Source organism: Vanellus vanellus, assembly GCF_965231255.1.
Source record: "Vanellus vanellus genome assembly, chromosome: 2".
NCBI classification, from domain to species: Eukaryota; Metazoa; Chordata; class Aves; order Charadriiformes; family Charadriidae; genus Vanellus; species Vanellus vanellus.
Genome location: NC_138906.1, coordinates 132,374,476 through 132,398,380, shown reverse-complemented (window position 1 = coordinate 132,398,380; position 23,905 = coordinate 132,374,476). Strand labels below are relative to the sequence as shown.

General features: G+C 38.5%; 1 protein-coding gene across 1 annotated transcript in view; it reads right to left on the bottom strand.

Moving 5' to 3' along the window:
- The window catches only part of CSPP1 (centrosome and spindle pole associated protein 1), a 64,576-nt gene that overhangs the window by 28,263 nt on the left and 12,408 nt on the right, over nucleotides 1-23,905 (bottom strand). Inside the window, exons 7-16 of the mRNA XM_082479082.1 lie at nucleotides 20,877-21,322; nucleotides 16,606-16,707; nucleotides 15,906-15,988; nucleotides 15,353-15,446; nucleotides 13,001-13,058; nucleotides 9,812-9,984; nucleotides 9,005-9,123; nucleotides 6,616-6,694; nucleotides 6,161-6,281; nucleotides 3,170-3,317 (exon numbers count right to left, since the gene is read on the bottom strand). Coding sequence (XP_082335208.1) covers nucleotides 3,170-3,317; nucleotides 6,161-6,281; nucleotides 6,616-6,694; nucleotides 9,005-9,123; nucleotides 9,812-9,984; nucleotides 13,001-13,058; nucleotides 15,353-15,446; nucleotides 15,906-15,988; nucleotides 16,606-16,707; nucleotides 20,877-21,322 — 1,423 coding nt within the window. The remainder of the gene's footprint in view (nucleotides 1-3,169; nucleotides 3,318-6,160; nucleotides 6,282-6,615; nucleotides 6,695-9,004; nucleotides 9,124-9,811; nucleotides 9,985-13,000; nucleotides 13,059-15,352; nucleotides 15,447-15,905; nucleotides 15,989-16,605; nucleotides 16,708-20,876; nucleotides 21,323-23,905) is intronic.

Sequence of the window (23,905 nt, the reverse complement as noted above, 5' to 3'; positions counted from 1 at the left end):
AGCCCCCTGAGTTGGAAGACAAGGACAGGAAGCAGAATGAAGCCCTATAATCCAAGGGAAATGGTTAGTGACAAGCTAGACCACTTAGACACACACAAGTCTATGGGGCCAGATGGGATCCACCCAAGGGTACTGAGAGAGCTGGCAGATGTGCTCACCTAGCCACTTTCCATCATTTATCAGCAGTCCTGGCTAACTGGGGAAGTCCCAGTTGACTGGAAGGTAGCAAATGTGATGACCATCTACAAGAAGGGCCAGAAGGAGGATCTGGGGAACTACAGGCCTATCAGTCTGACCTCAGTGCTGGGGAAGCTTATGGAGCAGATCATCTAGAGTGCCATCACATGGCACATACATGACAACCAGTTGAACAGGCCCCATCAGCATGGGTTTATGAAAGGCAGGTCATGCTTGACTAACTTGATCTCCTTCTATGACAAGGTGACCTGTTTAATGGATGAAGGAAAGGCTGTGGATGTTCTCTACCTGGACTTTAGTAAAGTCTTTGACACCATTTCCCACAGCATTCTCCTGGAGAAACTGGCTGCTCGTGGCTTGGACAGGTGTACACTTTGCTGAGTGAAAAAATGGCTGGATGGCCAGGCCCAAAAAGTTGTGGTGAATGGAGGTAAATCCAGTTGGCAGCCAGTCACAAGTGGTGTTCCCCAGGGCTCACTACTGGGGCCAGTTCTGTTTAATATCTTTATCAATGATCTGGACCAGGGAATCAAGTGCACCCTCAGTAAGTTTGCAGAAAACACCAAGTTGGGCGGGAGTGTTGACATGCTTGAGGGTAGGATAGCTTTACAGAGGGATGTGGACAGGCTGGATTGATGGGACGAGACCAATGGTATGAGGTTCAACAAGGCCAAGTGCTGGTCCTGCACTTGGGTCACAACAATCCCATGCAGTGCTACAGGCTTGGGGAAGAGTGGCTGCAAAGCTGCCTGGTGGAACAGGAGCTGGAGGTGTTGGTTGACAGCCAGCTGAATATGAGCCAGTAGTGTGCCCAGGTGGCCAAGAAGGCCAGTAGCATCCTGGCTTTTAGCAGAAACAGGGAAGTGATCATACCCCCAAACTCAGCACTGGTGAGGCCCCACCTTGAATACTGTGTTCAGTTTTGGGCCACTCACTACAAGAAACAGACATTGAGGTGTTGGAGCGAGTCCAGAAAAGAGCAACAAAGCTGGTGAAGGGTCTAGAGAACAAGTCTTATGAGAAGCGGCTGAGGGAACTGGGGTGGTTTAGTCTGGAGAAAGAGAGTCTCAGGGGAGACCTTATTGCTCTCTACAACTACCCGAAAGGAGGTTCTAGTGAGGTGGTGGTCGGTCTCTTCTCCCAAGTAACAAGCAATAGAACAAGAGGAAACAGCCTCAAGTTGCACCACGGGATATTAGGAGAAATTTCTTCATGGAAAGGGTTGTCAAGCACTGGAACAGGCTGCCCAGGGAAGTGGTTGAGTCACCATCCCTGGAGGTATTTAAAACACGTGTAGATGTGGCACTTAGGGACATGGTTTAGTGGTAGACTTGGCAGTGCTAGGTTAATGGTGGGACTTAATGATCTTCAAGGTCTTTTCCAACCTAAACAATTCTATGATTCTACATTTTCCTCTGGCCCACTCTACTCACACCATTATAAAGCCTAGAGAAAGAAGCCAGACACTTAAATGCAGTGCCTAAAGTTAGGCAGTGGGAACATTTCTATCTGTTCTGGGGATAAACACAAGCTTCTGAATTTATTATGGGCACACAATCTTTTAAAAGCATTTAACCTTTACCTCCTGCCCTCAAACTACACTGTGAATTTAGGCCTATGTTGCTCAGGTATACTAATTATTTATATATAAACTGTTATCCAGTAAGTGTTTCATGCTTTGAAAATTCTCACATTTTATTACCAGAACACATATTTTAAAAATCTAATCAGACTTCATCATCGCATTCCAATAACAAGAAAATCAATTTACTTCACATCAGAAATGAATAGTTTTAAAATTCTAAGACTGACTCACTTTAGAAGTTACCACTTCTATTCATTTTGGACCATAACCACTACCACTTCCACTAGTGTATTCAGCTTTCCTCAAGAGGAAAATGACTGATACTCCTGGATGTGTATGAGAGGTGCTTGTCTCAAAGACCTCCCTTCACTTCCTCTGGGTAATTCATTGGGTATTCTCTTTTTTCCCAGATTAACTGGAAGCATTAAAATTCCTGAGGGTGGGATGAAGAGCAAAAAGTTTCAAGTCCATTTGACTTAGCTTAAACGAGACACCGTTAAGGGGATTTCCAAAACTGTTCTATAGACTATATGGGAGAGAGTTCAACAAAAGAGGACCTGTGGCACGTTAGTGAATTTAGTGTTAATAATTTTATTTTAAAATATACAAATCTAATTGTGCCTACCAAGTACTATTTTTATTTTAGATAAAATATTGTTGTAGGGTTCAGTAGGAACCAGAATCAGGAATTTGAGATTTAATCTTACAATCTCTGATTTACTGGAGAGGCGGATGAACAACATGCCCCAATCATAGCTATCTCCCAGCTCACTTACAGTCCCATGTTGTATAAAACAGCACTTGGAAAAAATAAATCTTAAAAAACATTACTGCTGTCTGACTGCTATTTATACTGCTGTTTACCAGTAGTATTACTTGGGGAAATCTAAATAGTCCACTTAGCTTTATATATTTATTCAAACATGCTTCCATTTCCCATGTCACAAGTAGAGCTTTCTAAGCCTAGAAATTATTTGAAAAAATAAAAACAATGAAACCCCCTGCTCCTGGAAAATGTTTAAATTAGAAGTCTCCACAACAAACTTCAGCGTATTTGTATTGCAGCTGATTCCAACAGCTCGTTTTCCTCCTTCTCCCTTTACTATTGCATTTTGAATTCATTTATAGTTGACATATTGTGTGTTCCCCATTTTGTTCAACTTGTGCTCTTTGAACAATTTTACTGATATTAAAATAATTACTCCCTTAAATATTCCTAGAGTACATCTGCTTGAAACAAGTACTTCTATTTGTCAATAAAGGGCTACCAGTGTAGGTATAACATATCTGAATAAAAAGGAATAACTTATCTGAATAGAACCAACCTTTACAAGTGCAAGAAAACATCAATCTTAAAAAGACAATCCATAATTTTGCCATACATACTTATCAAATTTCCTTTCGCATCTCTGAGAGGAGCACCACCACCACCTTTTCCCCAGGGGTTGTAATTCCTCATTTCTGCTTCTAACTTGGCTTCATAGCGTTCTTTCTCCTCTCTCTCTCGTCTGCGTCGTTCCTCTCTCTCTCTTATCTAAACCCAAACAAACTGAAGTCAGCTGCATGAAAATATCACATTAGGTATAATTTTAATAAAAAGTTAACGGAGCAAGCTGAATGCTATCATTACCCATTCCCCCATCTATATCAAGCAAATTGCTAATGTTTCACTCCCTATACTGCAGAGAGTGCATTGAATACTGCTGTCAAAATGTGCACATACGTTTATATGCACTCTGTGCATAATCAGAGACATGTATAGATACACACTATAAGACTTCCAAGTTCCAGAAATGTTCACATCAGACACTTGCAGTAGATCAAAAGTCCTATATACCTGGATCTTGTGCTACAGAAATTTATACTGCCTAAAAATTTTAAAGGCAAAATTCTACAAAATTACAGCACTTGCTTCTCTCAACTTGGTACATTTTCATGGAATCACAGAATTTTCAGAGTTGGAAGGGACCTCTAGAGATCATCTAGTCCAACTCCTCTGCTAAAGCAGGATTGCCCAGAGCACATTACTCAGGACTGCATCCAGGCGGGTCTTGAAAATCCCCAGAGAAGGGGACTCCACAACCTCCCTGGGCAGCCTGTGCCAGTGCTCTGTCACCCTCACCGTAAAGAAGTTTTTCCGTGTATTTGAACGGAACTCCCTATGTCCCGACTTGTGCCCATTGCCCCTCGTCCTGTCTCTGGGAACCATTGAAAAGAGCCTGGCTCCATCCTCCTTCAACCCACCCTTTAGATACTTGTAAGCATTAATAAGGTCTCCCCTCAGCCTTCTCTTCTCCAGGCTAAAGAGTCCCAGCTCCCTCAGCCTTTCCTCATAAGGGAGATGCTCCAATCCCTCAATCATCTTAGTTGCCCCACGCTGGACTCTCTCCAGCAGTTCCCTGTCCCTCTTGAACTGGGGAGCCCAGAACTGGACACAGTATTCCAGTTGTGGCCTCACCAGTGCGGAGTAGAGGGGGAGAATGACCTCCTTCGACCTACTGGCCACACTCTTCCCTGTGCAGCCCAGGATTCCATTGGCCTTTTTGGCGACAAGGGCACATTGCTGGCTCATGGATAATTTACTGTCTACCAGGACCCCCAGATCCTTCTCCTCAGAACTACTTCCGCAGGCCCGCCCCTAACCTATACTGGTGCCTAGCATCCTTCCTCCCCAGGTGCAGGACCCTGCACGTGCTCTTGTTGAACCTCATTAGGTTCTTCTCTGCCCAGCTCTCCAGCCTGTCCAGGTCACTCTGGATGGCAGCACGGCCCTCTGGGGTGTCAGCCACCCCTCCCCAGTTTGCTATCATCAGCGACCTTACTGAAGATACACTCTGTCCCCTCATCCAGGTCACTGATGAATATATTGAACAATATTGGACTGAGTAATGACCCCTGGGGGACGCCACTGGTTACAGGCCTCCAACTAGACTGCGCCGCTGATCACAACCCTCTGAGTTGTGTCACACAACCAGCTCTCAATCCACCTCGCTGTCACTTAGACTAGAGATGACAGGAGATAAAGAAAGATGCTTAATAATAAATGCCTTAGTGGAATGCTACACAAATCTATAATCGTTCATGAAATAGTTTTCTGCAGTACCTGCTCATATGGTTTGTTCTTCATTTTCTTCAAAATCAGGCTAAACTTATAAAACTAAGTCTCCTAATAATTTAATGTAGCATTTATAAAGAGAATAGCTGTTTAAAAAAGTCCAACTTCTTTTCAGAGCTTTGAAAACATTAGCTACTATTTACATAGCTGAAATATATTAATGTATTTTTCTTAAGTTTATTTCTTCTGTGCATTAGATAGACATTTCCCTTTATCAAGTAGTCAGACAATTTCATAAAAGATATAATGAGTCAACATAAAGACCCATCTAGCCCTGTCAGCTGTTTATGAAAATGGTCAGTCACGTTTGTCTATAGAAAAGAAAACCAGAATACATTCTGTTTGCTTTCAACCATAAGCAGCGTAACTTTGAAAGACTGTACCATGCCATGTTTATTAGACCTTGATGTCAAATTGTACAGTCTCTCATATGGCAAGATAAAATTTACTTAAGACTACAGTGAGAAAATGCCTTCAGAGAAGCATAATCAGAACAAGAATATTTTTATAGCAATTATTTACCTCCACCGAAGAAATACATAAAAAAGAATAAGATAAGAAAACGTTTGTGCCACCAAACTGGATTCTAGCAAAATCTCTTCTGAAATAACATGTCTTATCATGGTCAAATACATTTTATAAATAAAAACTGCCATAAGGTGCAGCAGTTAAATGCAGGCCACTAAAACGAGTAAGGGAATAGGACATCTGCTGGAAGACAGGAGACAAGAAATTTGTCTAGTCTATCAAAAAGGAAGCTGAAAAAAGACAGCACCTACAAACAGACTAGAAGTAAACTTTAGGGAAGCTTTTGAATTAGTATCCAAATGATCATAAAGAACTTATTGAAATCAGAGTGTTCCTAATAATTACAGGAGTAATGCTCAAAACCAACCTTTCAGCAGGAATATCAGAGCAAAACAACTCAGTGCTTTTGTTCTGCAATATATAACTTTTGCAAAATACTATAAATTATGGAAGTAATTATATAAAACTCCATGCCTGGAACTAATCTATTTCCTGTCAGTCTTAACATTCGCTCTGCCTCTGACAAAAAAATTGAAGAGATTGCTGTCCACCTGAAATGCTAAAACGAGCTAAAGCAGGGTCAGAGGAATAGAAAGAAAGAAGTGATGAAGGGAGGGAGAGTTAAGATAGCTTTTTACTTGTAAACTAGATATGTTTGAAAGAGTACTACAGTTACAACCATTATATGTTAAAAAATAAAAGAAGAAACCACCAGAAGTTTTATCACTCAGTACCTGCTGCTGTAATTCTTGTTGATAAGATAACGTTGCCTCTTTGGAAGGTTTTGGTTTTTCTTCAGAAAATACTCCTGTGCTTCTTTGTCTGTCTCCTGTATTCCTCTGTCCAATGTTACCTCTGAATTAGAAAATCACACACGTAAAAGGTAAACATCATTGGGTCCAGAGGGCAGGAAGTTTAAAAAAAAAAAAATAAAAAAAATCCCTGCCTGAAATATTTAAGAGCTGTTGTATTCCACAGCTTGGCAGTTTATAATCTCATTTTCATAAATCACTATAAAAATAGGACTTCATTGAATTATTGTTTAGATAGAAATTCTTAATTAGAAGTTTGAAAAGTTGTCTTTAACCCACTTTAATTCAAAGGCATACCCATTGTCAGCAAAATACTCCCAACATGAAAAGCTTATCAATACAGATAAATACAAAGAATATGAAAAGACAATACTTACACAGATTGCTCTACTGGCGCTTGGCCTAAAGGAGGATCCAGATTAGGTGTGGCTTGCATTCCCATCATACCTGTACCATCTATATAGTAAAAAAAAACAAAGAAACCAACCTACTATTTTAAATTCTGAATGCTCAAAAATAAACATTTGCCATTACTTAAAAGAAGAGAGCTCACTGCTCACACTCTGTCACTGCAGAATTGCACACGGGACTCTCAGCTTCTGGAACAAACTTAGCTAATCCTTAATGCCCCCTAAAGCAAGAAACACAATGCCACAGTACAAATCTATTGCTTAAATTCAACTAAATCCCTTCAAAATTTACAAATGGTTTCATAAACATATTCTACAATGAATTAACAAAAAGAAATAACTTTGCTTAATGTAACACTTGTCCTCATGATTTCCAAATTGTCCTCTCTTGTGAGAACCCCACTGCCTCCTGCAGAACTACAGTACATTTGGCATTAGTACTCAAAATAGGACCTGCAGCACTCTGCCACAGCAGGGCTTGAAATTACTGTGTGTACTACTGTTCGTGTTCAAGACCATAAGAGATGCATCTCTAAAACAGTTTTACACTTTCAAATATTAACCACTAGCAGTATTCCAATTTGTGACAAGAAGTTTTAAGACAACCTAACTCTCATATGTGAATTTTAAGTATTAGTTTCTTTAATACTCTAAACTGTAAGCCATTTTACCCTAGAGGTTATACTGATAAAAACGTTAAAAAAAAAAAAAAAAAAAAAAAAAACAACTAAACACCAAAATAAAACACACCAAAAAAAACCCCCAACACACACCAAACAAACCTCCAAAAACCCAAAACTTCTGTGAGTTAAAACTGAGGTCTGAAAATAAGATTACACGGAAAAGGTAGAAAAGGTGCCTGGAACTTAAAAAAAAAAAAAAAAAAAAAAATCCCCACCAACCTTCTCAAACCATAGCCTACTACATTTCGAGATAGGGAGAAATTTACACTGGGGAAAAAAAAAAAAATCTAAAAACTTTTGCTCTTAAATCTCTAGCATTCATTAAATTCCCCAGTGGAAACAAATCTCATTCAAATCAACCAGGACAAGAGTTATTATTGTTAGGTTTTTTTCCTCCTCTATTTTAACTTGTACCCCACCTGGAATACTACATCCAGCTCTGGGGCTCCCAACATAAGAAGGACATGGACCTGTTGGAGGGGGTCCAAAGGAGGGCCACAAAGATGACCAGAGGGCTGGAGCACCTCTGCTACGAGGACAAGCTGAGAGGGTTGGGGTTACTATGCCTGGAGAAGAGAAGGCTCTGGGGAGACCTTATTGTGGCCTTTCAGTACTTAAAGGGGGCCTACAGGAAAGGTGGGGAGGGAGTGTTTATCAGGGAGTGTAGCAATAGGACAAGGATAACAGTTTTAAACTGAAAGAGGATAGATTTAGATTAGATATCAGGAAGATATTCTTCACCCTGAGGGTGGTGAGACACTGGAAAAGGCTGCCCAGAGAAGTTGCGGATGCCCCATGCATGGAAGTGTTCAAGGTCAGGATGGATGGGACTTTGAACAACATGGTCTAGTGGGAAGTGTCCCTGCCCATGGCAAGGGGGTTGGAACTAGATTTTTAAGGTCCCTTCCAACTGTAACCATTCTGTGATTCTATGATTCTATAACTTTTCTATGAAGGTAGCACAACTTTTTTAAAGTATTTCTGTTTTTTCCTCTAAAAAAGACAAAAAAATTGTTCAATATATTCATCAGTGACCTGGATGAGGGGACAGAGTGTATCTTCAGTAAGGTCGCTGATGATAGCAAACTGGGGAGGGGTGGCTGACACCCCAGAGGGCCGTGCTGCCATCCAGAGTGACCTGGACAGGCTGGAGAGCTGGGCAGAGAAGAACCTAATGAGGTTCAACAAGAGCACGTGCAGGGTCCTGCACCTGGGGAGGAAGGATGCTAGGCACCAGTATAGGTTAGGGGCGGGCCTGCGGAAGTAGTTCTGAGGAGAAGGATCTGGGGGTCCTGGTAGACAGTAAATTATCCATGAGCCAGCAATGTGCCCTTGTCAGGCCAATTATAATATGATTTAAACAATTTTAGAAAATAATGTTTTATCAAAACTATGAAGAAAATTATCTGGGAGGAGTAATGGCGAAGTAGGTGAAACTAGAGTTGTTCAAACAATGAACAAGATTTCTGGAAGCCACAGCCCCTTTTGCAGTTGGAGGAAACTATTTCATTCAAAACTAGTATTGAAAAAAGCCTACTTTTCATTCAACACATATCTAAGAAATTGGTTTAAATTGCTGTCACTAGTTCTGTATTATTCATCATTTAACTAGATTAAAAGCAGTCATCTGAATCACTCTATAACAACGAATCCATCTAAAATCATCAACTTACAATATGCAAGACTGGGATCCAAAGGATTCCTAACCCCGTAAAAGTAATATGCATCATCGTAAGGTGTTCTATAGTTGTCTGTCAAAACTGGTGGTGGAGGCGGTGGCATCGGTGCAAGCCTTAAAGGAAAAAGGAAGACAATTTTTTGTCCTGTTGTACAACTGAAAAATGAGATCTTTAAAAGAAGAAAGAAAGGAAAAAAAGAGAGAAAGAATGCACCATAGGAAAACTTTAGATTTAGCTCAACCCATTAGTGCCATGTAGGAACAAGATACAATAAACCTCAGTAGGAAATTAACCTTCCCTTAGGGAGTAGTACATGTACCCACACTATTCCAGAGATCTAAAGAACGTAAAACAAGCATGCCTTTTTTAATGGGTTCAGTTAATGATACTTACTGGTTACACCAGTAACAGTAAATAAAACAAGCCAAGGATTAGTTCTCTGGTCAAAGGGCAAGTGGCACAGCACAGCTTCAGCCACATGCCTAAAGCTCCTTCTGCCTCCCAAAGAGTTCAGTCTCAACCACAGTGTCTAGTGGAAGTTGTCCTTGCCTACACTGCATTCCTGAGCTTACCCCGGGGACATCATTTAATTGATAGGGACCAAACTCGTGCCATACCAGCCTTCTAACAACACACTGCTGGGCACAGACGCCCAAGCACCCTCCCAGCGTGGTTCAATATTACAGCTATGGACATCGTTTCTACAGCTCAACTCTCATCCTACACAAACATCCACTAAGTAGTAATAACACACAGCACCAAGCTTATTTAACACGCAAAATAAACATGACGGTGAAGCACCTGGGCACTGCTATTTCACCAAGAGTGCTGGCTAGCCCCCTGTGAAAGTCTTCATTCACTGGAGAGGCTGAAGGGATGGGCACCGGAGTTTGGAAAGCCACCCTAGGCCTTTCAGGAGGTACCCTCTCTTCAGAAGCTCTCACTGTCAAGCCAAACTGCTTCAATCTATTTGGCTGGGGGGGGGGGAGGAGGAAAAAGAGAGGAAAAAAAGCAGTTACTTCGTTATTACTAGCAAACATTCTGAACCTCTATTTAGGCTGTGTTAAACACTTCACTGGGTCCCAACTAGCTGTTCAAATTTCTAGTAATTGCATTTTTGTTCTCCCAAGGAATTACTGGGCATCTAATACTAGAAGGAAATCCAGCATGTTTATCAGATTTACAAAATCCAGCCTCTATGGCAGGTTTCAGAAAGTATATGGTTCTAGTTATTATCCAGGATAAAAAAATGTATTTACACAGTTGTCTGTAGTACAGCCACCAGTTTCTTACACTGTCAGTGTTAACATATTATGCATAGGAAAAGTTTCTAAAATACAATCCCCCACCCCGAAAACCCAAATAGCTCCTAATTAGTAAAAATAAAAACAAATACACACTGAGACTTTTTCCAATAAACATTTCCTTGCAATACTTCTATTTCATTTTTTGGGTTCCTTTGATTTTATTAGCTTTTGCAACTACAACAATTACAATATTTTGGTTTTGTTTTTTTTAAAGCATCAAATGTTTATTGATAACTGGCAGCCTCAGAAAAAAGTCAAAGGCAACATGCAAGTAAGGGAAAGGCATGCAAGTCGGTTAGTTTCAGAACTATCCTATCGCACCCAGAAAGCCCTTATACCAGCTGCTGTGCATAAATATTTTAATATGTTTAAATGAGTCAATATAATAGACCAGAAAAAATCATACATTGTGTAAGTAAAACAGGTTTTATTTCTGAATTTTCTGGTCCTGAGATTGTAGTGCTTCAATTAACATGCATTCAGAGAAAGTAATACCAGCAACCAGCTAAATATTAAATATCTAACAGCAAATCATATACCCTACAATATGGAAGTATTTCAGCAAAATAGTAAATCTTTACCTCCTCATCACTTAGCTGCAAGACAGTATATACAAGGCAGTTAGTACTCACCAATCATGAACTACAGCGTTAAGATTCTCAAAATCTACTAGACATGAATATTTGTTTATAAAATGTAACTTCAAATTTCTAGATGTGAATACAAAATTAGATAATAGATATGAGCTACAGCAATTGAAATTTATAAAGCAGTCTACACGCTTTTTTTTTAACTTGTCTTTTCAAATCCAGTGTCTTGAGCAGGAGAACATTTAAAACAGCCTTTCTCACTAAGAAGTTTTATGTGAACTGTTTCCAAAGTGCCCCAGATTTCAGGTCTGTAGCTAATTTCAGATGTGACTATGGTAGTCAGTTCATCCTGGAGACTGTTTTCTTTTAAACAAGCAGTATATACAACAGTCTACATTTATAGATTCTTAATCAGGCATTGCTATTTAACCAACCTGTAATTAATCAAGAAATCTACCTAATTAGAATCCTTTCCCGAGAGGCAATTTAAAGCTAACAGTGACTGCTGCTTAATGAATGCAGCAATTCTACTTAATTGAAGGCTTTCAGCTAAATTAATAGTTTTAAAACATTATACATGCCATGGACTTGCTCTGGATATAATTTTGTTCCTACAACAGGCACTTTTCAGTCTCCAACTGAGATGCGTATGGTATATAGAGTGCTTCAGCACAGCATGCTTCTGCCTAGTCAGCTTTGATTAGACAAAACTGTTTACACTGACCTTACAGCCTGCTGTGCCAAAAGAGTCAGCATCCTCTGCTCAGTTTTTCCTCTTTACCTGCCTGGCTACCAGCTGTACGTTCCATCCCTCTCCCTTTCACCATCTGAATCCCTGATTAGCCAACTGACCTGTCTAAGACAACTAAAGCAGCAAAAAGGATTCAGATTTTTGCCAGCTAACCAAGCTGAATCAGTTCGCAAAGGCCATCAAACAAGCACAATATACTATAAGCAGAGAGGGCAGGAACATGCAGCCAGGCCACTAGTTAGTTTTCTCCCTCCCCATTTAGGAGTAAGAATTTTGATTCAGCTTCACTGTTTATTTGCATGCATTCTCAGTCTCCTGCCTCACATGCTGACTAATAGCATCTCACAGCTATTCACTCATCTTCATTTTCTAGAAAATAAGAGCTCCTTCCACCTCTGCTGAACTGTCCAGAAATGGCACAAGTTTCTTTCTGTGTTGTAGCCTCCCTCAAAGAACAGCGCCATTGATAATTTAAACTGGTAACCAGTTAAATTAATAACCAGTTTATTCTTCCTTGAGAAAGTTACCCACCCTATTTCTCCAACAGCAGATCTCTCCTGCACCCAACATGCAATGGCTTTGGGCACTTCACAAACACACGTGCAAATCATACTAGTTACATGACAATCAGTCTGCTACTGTTACCAGTACTAACAATCTCCTCTTTCATATATGCTAATCAAAAGTCTTACTACAATAATTACCTTACTAAGGAAGTGGAGACAGTGTTAACTCTGCATTGTCTTACAAGCAACACAATATTAAACATCTTGCTTTTCATAAAATCTTAAAATCTTAATAAAATCTCAAAATGTTTTCATAAAATCTTAAAATCTTAAATCTTCATAAAATCTATTTTCATACTACATTTGATAGTTTAAAAAAGAATTAAAAATTTCAAATTAAAAATGGTTCCAATAAGATCAACTCAGCTGCAAAACAACTGGATTTTTTTTTAAGTGAAAAAAGGAGCAAAAAACTTTATGCAGCATGCTTTCCATTCCCAAAGAAAGGTTACTAAGGTGCATGTACAGACACTGGACACTAAGTATTTCTTCCATGATACCCACTACTTCTTTAAAATTCCCACTTGGTCACAGCAAAAGAAAATGTTCGATAACTTCTGTGAAAATATTTGCCTCTTAAGCTGAAAGTATGTGTAATGAGTTACAGCCTTATCATCCTTGGCTTCAATTTTATTCTATGCTAATGACCTATTAGAAAAAAACACAACATTTATCAATCTATAAAAGCCCTACAGAGTTTTGTGACTGAGAAACCACAGTGTACATATAATTAAAAAAAAATTCTGTATAGGTGAAAGAAAATCCAAGTGCTTTACCATCTTTTCTGGGTCTTGAGCTCCAGAAGCAGCAACTGAGAGCTCAAGTTCCTTCTCACTGTTTTTGTTTGAAAAAAGAAAAAAAATTATCAAATCAGAAAGCAGTAACAAATATATTCATTCTTTCAAAGCACGAACCTCACAACTCTGTAGTTAAAATAACTCTGAAAATACAGAATAACAGAAGACATGATTACACTTTTTTTCTTCTGGAGTCAAGGAAGAAGGATACTGTATATTATTTGTAAATGGAACAGATCATCCTCAGTGCCATTACATGGCTCATGCAGGAGAACAGGGTGATCAGGCCCAGTCAGCATGGGTTTGTGAAAGGCAGGTCATGCCTGACAAACCTGATCTCCTTCTATGATAAGGTGACCCACTTAGTGGATGAGGGAAAGCTGTGGATGTTATCTACCTGGATTTTTGCAAAGCTTTTGACACCATTTCCCACAGCATTCTCCTGGGGAAACTAGCTGCTCATGGCCTCGACAGGTGTACTCTTCGCTGGGTAAAAAACTGGCTGGATGGCCATGCCCAGAGAGTGGTGGTGAATGGAGTTAAATCCAGTTGGTGTCCGGTCACAAGTGGTGTCCCCCAGGGCTCGGTGCTGGGGCCTGTTCTCTTTAATATTTTTATGAATGATCTGGATGAGGGGATCGAATGCACCCTCAGTAGTTTGCAGATGACATTAAGCTAGGCGGGCATGTTGATCTGCTTGAGGGTAGGATGTCTCTGCAGAGGGATCTGGACAGGCTGGACCAATGGGCCGAGGCCAATGGTATGAGGTTCAACAAGGCCAAGTGCCGGGTCCTGCACTTGGGTCACAACACCACCATGCAGCGCTACAGGATTGGGGTGGAGTGGCTCGAAAGCTGCCCGGCAGAAAAGGACCTGGGGGTGTTGGTGGACAGCCGGCTGAATATGAGCCGGCAGTGTGCCCAGGCAGCCAAGAAGGCCAAAAGCATCCTGGCTTGTATCAGGAATAGTGCAGTGAGCAGGTCTAGGGAAGTGATCATCCCCCCAAACTCAGCACTGGTGAGGCCCCACCTTGAGTACTGCGTTCCATTTTGGGCCCTTCACTACAAGGACACTGAGGTGTTGGAGCGTGTCCAGAGAAGGGCTACAAAGCTGGTGAGGGGTCTGGAGGACAAATCTTATGAGGAACAACTGAGGGAAATGGGGTTGTTTAGCCTCGAGAAGAGGAGGCTAAGAGGATACCTTATCACCCTCTACAAGTACCTGAAAGGAGATTGTAGAGAGGTGGGGGCTGACCTCTTTCCCCTGGTGACAAGTGATAGGACTAGAGGAAACGGGTTCAATTTATGTCACAGGATGTTTAGATTGGATATTAGGAACGATTTTTTCACTGAAAGGGTTATTAAACACTGGAATAGGTTGCCCAGGGAGGTTGTGGATTCGCCATCCCTGGAGGTGTTTAAAAAAGGGTAGATGTGGTACTTAGGGACATGGTTTAGAAGTGGTTTTGTCAGGGTAGGTTAATGGTTGGACTTGATGATCTTAAAGGTCCCTTCCAACCTCAGCAGTTCTATGATTCTATGATTCTAAATAAACAGAACTCTCTAGAAGTATCTGGCTATCATTCCACCTAATAAAATAATCAACTACCGTAAAAGGACACACTACCATATTGCTTTTTACTACAACCTTTCAGGACATTTCTTTAAAATTGATCTTTATTCACGTTACAGTAAGAAGTTTATAATAAACATATTTAAATGAATGATTCAAAAGTACAGCAATGAGTACTGTACTGTAATTTCAGGGCTTAGGCTTGTTCAGCATGTACAATTTTTCATCACATTGAAACTGACAATAGTAACCTATTTTTAATTCCTTATTCCTTCACTAGTATCACTGTGTGTTTTTATGTATCCATACTATCATTCAGCAGGCAGGTACTAAAAGGCAAGCAAGAAATTTATTTTACTATACATCTGCATAAGTCAGACAGTCAAGCACTTTGAAAATAAAAGGTTACTTTCCTAAATTGGAGGACAAAACAAGATTCATTTTCAACTTTGAGAAGTAATTAGACAATCTTCCACCAGCAAAAAAGGGAACTTCAGTTACAGCTTCTTTACCCTTAAGAAACCAAAAATAACTTTTTAAAAATGAAAAAAATCTGGTTTTTTCCTGTTCCATTGAAAGCTGGTGAATTTTTTTTTTATTAAAAACTAAACTGCTCATGCCAATGAGTTTAATTACATGCAATATTACCTAGCTAGCTGGAATTCCTTAGTTATGAAAATTATTCTTACCACATTGAATTAATGAAATTCCTTTAAATTTCAGCCATTATCTTTTAAAAATATAATAACTTTCCATTACCGTCTCTTATTTCGCTGTTGCTCAGCCATCTGTTCTATTAGTTCTTGCCTGTATTTCTCTTTTTTCCTTTGGAGAAGTTCTTGGTCCTGACCACCTAATGGAAATAATCACACATTTGTGTAAATGCTATACAAATTACCTAAGAGGTACTGGACAAAAAAAAATGAATTTCAGTCAATTTAAAATATGCAACACAGCAGAGTATATGATCTGGGAACGTGCATAAGAACACTGGATCTTTACTAAGCAAAATAAAAGTATATCTAGTTCTAATATGCAGTTTGTTTGGAGGTCTGATGATCAAAACTACTAAAATTGTCATTATTATTTCCCTAGTTTGCCTGGTTTTGTACAGTCAGGAAGCTGCACATTTTGGAGCTATCTGATACAACAGCAACTAAAAAATGTTACTTAAATTGTATACTTTTTTTCCCTAATGCTCAACTAAGGAAGATACTTCTATACTACTTCTAGTTTTTAATTATTCCCAAAGGAAAATAAAATATGCAAAGAAAGGCTAACTCACTGTCATTAGTTAGGGTTTTATACATACCAAGAACAAGGCCTGTTGCATATGGCATTTCAGGTGCAGACTTGGACGGTTCATTAACTGAAGAATTAATTTGTACCTGATTTCTGGCAAAGACAAAAAAGAAAATATAAATTTACTTGCAGTCTGTGTGAAACATGATAGATGCACTTACATCACTATGGGATACACCCATGACAAACAGCTTTCCTAAAATTCAAAGAAATATCACAAGCAAAAGAAGAAACTGCCTGGCAAAAAGGCGTTTCTCTCAGTTTTCATTTGCCTGCGGTTTCTGTAGCCATCTGGAAACACTGACTCAGTTGAGGACTTCAACAATGTTAACAGACTGAGTGGTGCCACTCAAGAGTTTATGTAAGGGCTTTACAAGTGTTCTGCTTCTGCCTCATCCACTAAGACCACTTCAGAACTTGCAAAAGCAAGACAAGAGGAAAAAAATGAATTTTAAAACTATTATCAAAAAAGGATTCCACATTATTTCAATTATTCCAAATAGGTGATCTATTGTTTCAAAAAGAAAACTGGCATGCAAGCTTCAATAGCTGTTCTCAGAGGAAACACATTTTTTTTTGTTCTACTGTATCCTAGCTGCAGGAAAAACGATCAGCCATTTCAGACAACATATTAGGGATTTTAAATAAACATTTTCCTTTCACCATGATTTTGTAGTGCAATTATCAGAAAAATACACTGTATACCACACCTAGAATTTCCAGTTCTTGAGATCTGCTGCACACGTGCTCTCTGCTTTAATTCATCTTCATAATCTGCAGGTAGATCTCTTACTATTCCATCCAGATAGGGCCTTAAAGAAATAGAAAATATTCAACAATGCTTGCCTAAAAACATCCAATATGAAATGGCAAGTCCAGCAGTTTCATGCAAATGGAACCTGAGCCTGACTGCACACTGGACAGCAGAACCAGTTCTGAAAATACCACACAAAATTTCTAGAAATAATTCACTTTGCTAGCATTGTCAAGGCAGTGCTGTGTCTGGAGTCTGAATTCCCAAACTTGCTTTCATGCAGCCTTTATCTATTGAGCCTGGTTAAGAGTTTTGAGAGCTGAAAAGCATTCAGACTGCATTAATTGAAACAGATCTTGCTGCTCTTAATACTCAGGAGCCAACAAAGTCTGCAGCAGATTTCAGCACACAGCTATTGGGTAAGTCTGGTGAAAGAGTTAATTCAGATATGAAAAGTTTCTTTAATGACAACCTACCCTTCACTATGCACCTGATACCTTTTAAAAGAAAGAGATGACTTTTAATCAAGATAAAAGACAGGTAACATGGCGAATACAAAAATTCAGGAGCTAAAACTTGAATAATCTACATATGAAGTAACACAATTGAAACTTCAAATAATTCCAAAAATGCCAAAAATTGTATGTAGGAGCTTTTCCTGAAAAGATCTGGGGCAGTTGAATTTACAGGCTTTTCTTGCCTTTCAAGATAACCACTCTTTAATGAGGACTTCAATTTATCTTGATAAAATAAGGCAAGAATAGGTATCCAATGAAAAATAAAGTACCCAATACATGCTAACAAAGTTATATATTTTCCAGGGCTGGACAGAGCCATGGACTAACTATTTAGCAAACAAAAAAAAATACTACGTAATCGTAGAAAAAAACCCTGATCTTATTCTTTTATGTAAAAAGATCCACAGCTCTGCTCATCTCTGTAATTTAAATAAAAGCCAGTAATCAAAGGCAAAAGGATGCAAGCAGATTATTAAACATTGATTTGGCATCTTAACAACCCACAAGAGCAACATGAAAGAACAACATCCATCCTCTTGGCATAACATGATCTTCTCTCATGATCAAGATCATCTTTTTGATAATGATCAATCTGCTACTTAGAAGGCTGGTCACATAAGACTGAAACACAGTCAGGAAATAGAAAGCCTGGTCCATAGCACAATGAAAGCATGCAGGGAGGAAGCAAAGAAACAAACCTCGGGATTAAAGAGGAAATGTTTTTTGTAAAAAGCAGCAAGCTTAGCATGGCAGGCCCAGACACGTTGGCCCAATTCAATCAAGAAGCTGTTCTATCCTGTTTATAGGACAGACCTGGCTGCTGGGGATGAACTACAGCATTCCATTCCTAAGAACCAAAACATTTTGCTACTTATCTCTTCCCTGTCACCATTTCTATTTGCTGAAATATGCCACAGTCCTTGTGCCTCTGTCAAACAGAAACCTTTCTGAAGAGTCCCATTACAAACACATGCCCCTCCAAACTGATAAAGCCCATTTAAAAACATAAAAACTTTTGTACAGCAAATAAAAATACTCCTCCTTATGAATTTAGTTTCTGTCATTAATCAAATGTGTTCTGGAAAGTTGACTTTGCCAAAAATGTAGAAAAAAAATGCTAACTCTTCAGAAGCTGACTGTCAGTAACCAATAGATGTGTTCCTCCTTGAAGAGACACTGAATATAGTTCCTAAAAGATTAAGCAGAGCTCCTTGCGAAGGAAAAAAAAAAGATTACAAAGCACATTTAATAAAATTTTTTAAAAAAGTAACTTTCAATAAAAATTCAGGAAAGTAGAAAATACACACCAAAAAACCCAAACCTTAATTTTATGTACAAATTTAAGTTCAGGTAATTCAGGTGACGGTCCAGCAACTTCTTTTAAGAAGATGCACCAAGCTTGCCAGTAACAAAGATTTAAGACTATTCTCTATACTTGCTTTTAAAAGAAAACTGGGACTAAAACTGTTTCAGAGGCCTCTCCAAATAAGCAATGAATTGCCTAGTGATATATTGGTCACAGACATTTTCATAAGCACTATCAGTGTTGTCTGGAATAACTAAGAACTAGTATATTTCTATTTAACATGACACTGTCTACTGTTGGTTCAAACACCATCCTTGCTAATATTTTACATATATAATTCTATATATATTCTTCAAGAAAAAAGGTAAACCCTCCAACTTTATCAAATGGTCATTTTTATTTAAATATTAGACCATGTGCAATTGCATTAGACAGTGCCAAATAGCTACCTAGTAAAAAGAGAACATTATTCTTCTGGGTGTTAATTAACATAGAGGATTAACATTGCTGTTAGTCTCAAATATGGACATTTTGGTTATCTTTGTTAGACACCAAGTCAAGCCTCTAATATTTTTCTTTCTGAAAAGTTGTAGGACAAGAAGACCCTACGCTAAAACCTCCTTTGCTCATTTCTACCAATATCACACTACAGGATGGAACAATTTTTGTATTTTACATTCTCTTCTCTGAATCTCATTCAGAAAAAAACAGGCAATCTTGTTCCTGCTATCTATTTAACCACTGTTTCCATTTGATAGTCTTTTTCAGAAACACTGTATGAATAAATACATGCTTTTAGAAGCACATCTGAACATACAATCTGAAACTCTGAAATAACCCATTTTTTTAGTCTGCATCTTCCAAATGCTTCCAGACATTTCATTTTCTCCATAGTTACTTAATTCCTTTATGTTTTTTTTTTTTTTTTAAAGACTGAGAAAAAATACCAAAAGCTATTTTTGTAGAGAAGTTATTTTAACTCTATTGGCATTTGAAACTGGAAAAGAAGCATGACTTCATTCAATTTAGAAAATGTTTTTGCAGTAGAAGAGCATTTTAGGGTCTGTTTTTCCCAGTTACTAATTTATAGTGCTACCAGTAAATTAGCCTTGTAAACACTGACTCAAAAGATCATTTAACCAGGCCAGAAGCAATTAACAACAAAACAAGATTGTAATATTTAACACTGTTGAGTAGTACAATTTGCCTTCTGTTTTTTCTAGAAATGTTAATTCTAGAATAAAAAAAAATAAAAATATTATTTTGCCTAACAAGGGAAAGACAGTGGTGTTTCCTTCACTGAACCAACTGCAGTAAAATAATTCTGGCAACAGCCTAAACACCGAGGCAAGAAAAAAAAAAAGCATCTACAGCACTCATGTTCCCACGATCTGTAAAGGGAACAAATGAACACTCTAGAAGCATCTTTTTAAAATTTATTTACAAGAAACTTTACTGCTTTATACTGCTTTATTTCATTTGAATTTAGGTTTATAAAGCACATCTGTTTCAAGTTTGGTACTATTTCACACCACAACCCATCTGTTTTTGCAAGCAACTGGTTCTTGTAATGGAATAACCAAAGGTGGCCAGACTGCCAAACTGTGAGTGATTGGGAAGGTTATATTTTTTTTTTTCTTCTTTTAAATGAGTAAGCCAGAAGAGAAAAATTAACAATTTATGTCAAAGTAACCAAACTGTTTTATCAGTTAACATAGTAAAGAATATTTCATAATGAACAGCGCATAACAGCAGTTTTTTTCCAGAATGATTTATCTAAAACACCCTCCTTGATTTGGTTTGTGTTTTCTTAAATATTTATTCAAACTGTGTAGTTATTACTGAGATTAGCACCTATTAACACCACCAGGATTTGGTTCAACTACGCATATGTTTAAAGTCTGCCGTTTAGCAAGACGTGCAGTAAAAAAGAGGATTTTTTAAAAAATACATTTTTACATTTCTGTGTTAGAAATGCTTGCACCAAAAATTGAAGTTCAAACCAATTTTGGAATCTGAATTGAAAACTGATGTGCTATTACAGACTAAGAAAATGCATGTAATCTTGGGTTCCCAGAACAGGGGTTTGCTCTCAAACACTAATTTTTTTCTGGCAAACTACTCTTACAAAAACAAATTCTGCACTTCTTTTTCTGGGGCAATTTCTCTAGTCTCCTTGGTTTGCCATACTATATAAAATGTTCCCTAACGTATGATATATAGTCTCAGGTACTGGTCCAATTTTTAAATATTTTTTTCTAAAAATTATTGCAAAGTTCCTTTTTAAAGTAAGTACAAAAAATCCTACTTTCACACATGAATCCTGTCTAATTTTCAATGAAAGCAAACTATGGTTGTCAACAAGCACTACAGAAATAAAGGAGAAAATTGAATTAAGAATACCTTTCAGCATAAAAAACCCGGGGAGTTTTTCTGTCATAAGCGCTTTCACATCTAAATCTAGGCTCCATTTCTTCACTTATCTCAGGATCATAGTCCATTCTGTAGTATCTTCTACCAAAATCACGATCCTCATCAAGTCTGTGATGCTTCCTAGTAGGAATTACAGATTGGCTAGCAAATCCACGATGTCTTCGACTGGGAACATCCAAATCTTCATCAAGTCTTTTATTTAATAGTCGACTTCTTAATTCAACCTCATCATCTAACCTATGATACCTGTCTTCCTCCAGCCATCTCTTATTTAGCAGCTCTTCATAACCTTCTGTAGAAGTAAAGGCATCCTTCTTGTGAGGTTCTACACCTGTATTACAGGGCTGTACTTCTGTATGTAGTTCTGGCTGGAGCCTGGTAACAGCAATAGTGTTTTTATTCCTGTCCATCTCATTCTGTTTAATGGAAAAAAAAAATTAAAAGATCTGAATATAAACAAATCACATTGAGCAAAAACAAGGGTTTGTATTTCTTCAAACAATTCCTAAACAGGTACTGGAGAAAAGGTAGGAGGTGAGCAAGAAAATACTTCAAGGAGGGCTTAAAAGCTAGGGATTTTCTTTTTTTCTTCAGGGAAAAAAAACATTCTTTCTTTTATCTAATGTTTTTCAGAAGAATGGCTATCCTGGATGGGCCTTTTACGAACTCCAATTTGACCTTCAGCTTCAGAGGTGCAAAGAATTAAAAAGCACTGAACTTTATACCTTATCAAGAGACTAGATATCTTTATTCAGATTCAGGCAAGTTTGTAATATGTCTTACCTATGAGCACAACCTTTTAACCTGACCATTTCTTAATCTATTTCTTTGCTCTCCAGGAGAAGTCTCTATGAGAAAAGATAGTTTAATGGATAAAAAACAACCCTATGACACACTGGAACATGTGTTCAATACACAGTTCTAGCAAACAACATGGCTTTGGATAAATCCTGTAGTATTTCTACACCCTAATCTTTCATCTATAGAACAAAGATTAAAATAACTCATTCTTTACAAAATGTAACAGAAAATAAATTAAAGATGCAAATAACACCAAACTGGGAAGAGGGATCAATATACTAGAGGGTACGACTGACACTAAGAAGGGTCTTGGCAAGCTGGAGAAATATGCTGGCAAAAAGCTCACAAAGATCAACAAATGCAAATGCAAAATTCTACATCTGAGACAGAATAATGCCATGCACCAGTACAGGCTGGGCACTGACCATCTAGAAAACGATTTTGTAGAAAACGTCCTGGGTTAGCAGTGGGCAACTAGTTGAACACGAGTCAGCAGCACACCCTTCCAGTGAGAACAGCCAACCGCATCCTGGGCTGCATTAGCAAGAGTGTTGTCAGGAGGTCAAGGGAAGTGATCCTTCTCCTCTGCTCAGTATTTGTTCAGTATTCAGGTTCTGGTTTAGTGCTTCCCACTTCCCCAGGGACACTGACAAACTGGAAAAAGTGCAGAGGATGGCTACAGAGATGGTTAAGGCACTTGAGCTCATAAAGGAGAAGCTGACATAGCTGGGTTTGTTCAACCTGGAAGAAGGACATTAAGGAAGGTATGTATGAGGGCTGTAGGAACTAGTGACTGCAGTTTCCACCTTGTGGGTGGTTACAGAAATGCCAGAACCATGATTTTCAAAGAACCAATGGTCACAAGTTGCAGCAAAGGAAATTCCAATGGGATATGGAAGGAAAGAAGTTCAGATCAAGCTGTTAAGCAGCGGACCAGGTTGCCCAGCAGAACTGTGGATTCTCCATGCTTAAAACTCAACCGGACAAGGCCTGACCAACCTGATCTAACTGTGAAGCTAACCCTGCTCTGAGCAGGAGACTGTACTACCTGACTTTCAGAAGTTCATTGCAACTGAAATTTATCCTATGATTATCTAACTGTTGGATCAAACTTTTGGGGTCACATATGTTAATCATGAGACCCATTCATTTGACTCACACTCATAGTCAAATATCCCTCAGAGATGGAAGAACCTCAACAAATCCTCACCAGCTTTTTTTCCTGTTTGTTCTTATAAACACCTAAACATGTAGAAAAATCTTTAGAGATTTATAGACTCAGTTACAAAAACGTAAGCTGCATTTTTCCCATATATTTCCTACAGATCCCTGTTGTGTAGCACTCCAACCCTTGAAGAAGCCAGTAAGAATCAGATATTGAATTCCAACATCTAAAGGATGCCCAAATACTGTCTTATAGCTGTATTCACAAATTGGTTTTCAACTATACGACACTCCAATGCACTTGGAGGAAAAGATATTTCTCATAAGACAACAATCTTTCTGGAGACAGACAAGAAACAGTCTTTTAGATAGAACTTATGAATACATGGGTATTTGCACGTGCCAACTGTTCTAAGAAAGGCAATAAACTTTCAGCTGTCGTGAGTACAAATACAAGTCCCTTCACAGAACAACCTAGCTCTCACAGTGCAGTACACTTAAGAATTTCCATATTAAAAAAAAAAAGTTTAAAGGCCTCTTAAATCAAACCTGCATCAGATGAAAGTTCCAAGTTATTGAAGTCCATCACTAAAGGCAATAATATTTAAAAAAGAAAATCTACCCATCTTACACAAAATCTTACAATTAACAACCAGTACAGAGGCTTTCTCAGATTAATATATTGCTTCCAGATTACTAAAAAAAGGGACTCACAACAATGCTAATTAGAGCTAAAAAACCCCAGTTGACTGTTGTACTGCTTTTGACTGGGACAGAGTTAAATTTCTTCATAGTAGCTTGTATAGGGCTATGTTTTAAATTTGTGATAAAAACAGTGTTGATAATACAGGGATGTTTTTGTTACTGCTGAACAGTGCTAACACAGCATCAAGGCCTTTTCTGCTTCTCACATCATCCCGCTAACGAGCGGTCTGGGGGTGCACAAGAAGTTGGGAGGAGATATAGTCAGGACAGCTGACCACAACTGACCAAAGGTACATCCCATACTGTATGACATTGCACTCAGCAACAAA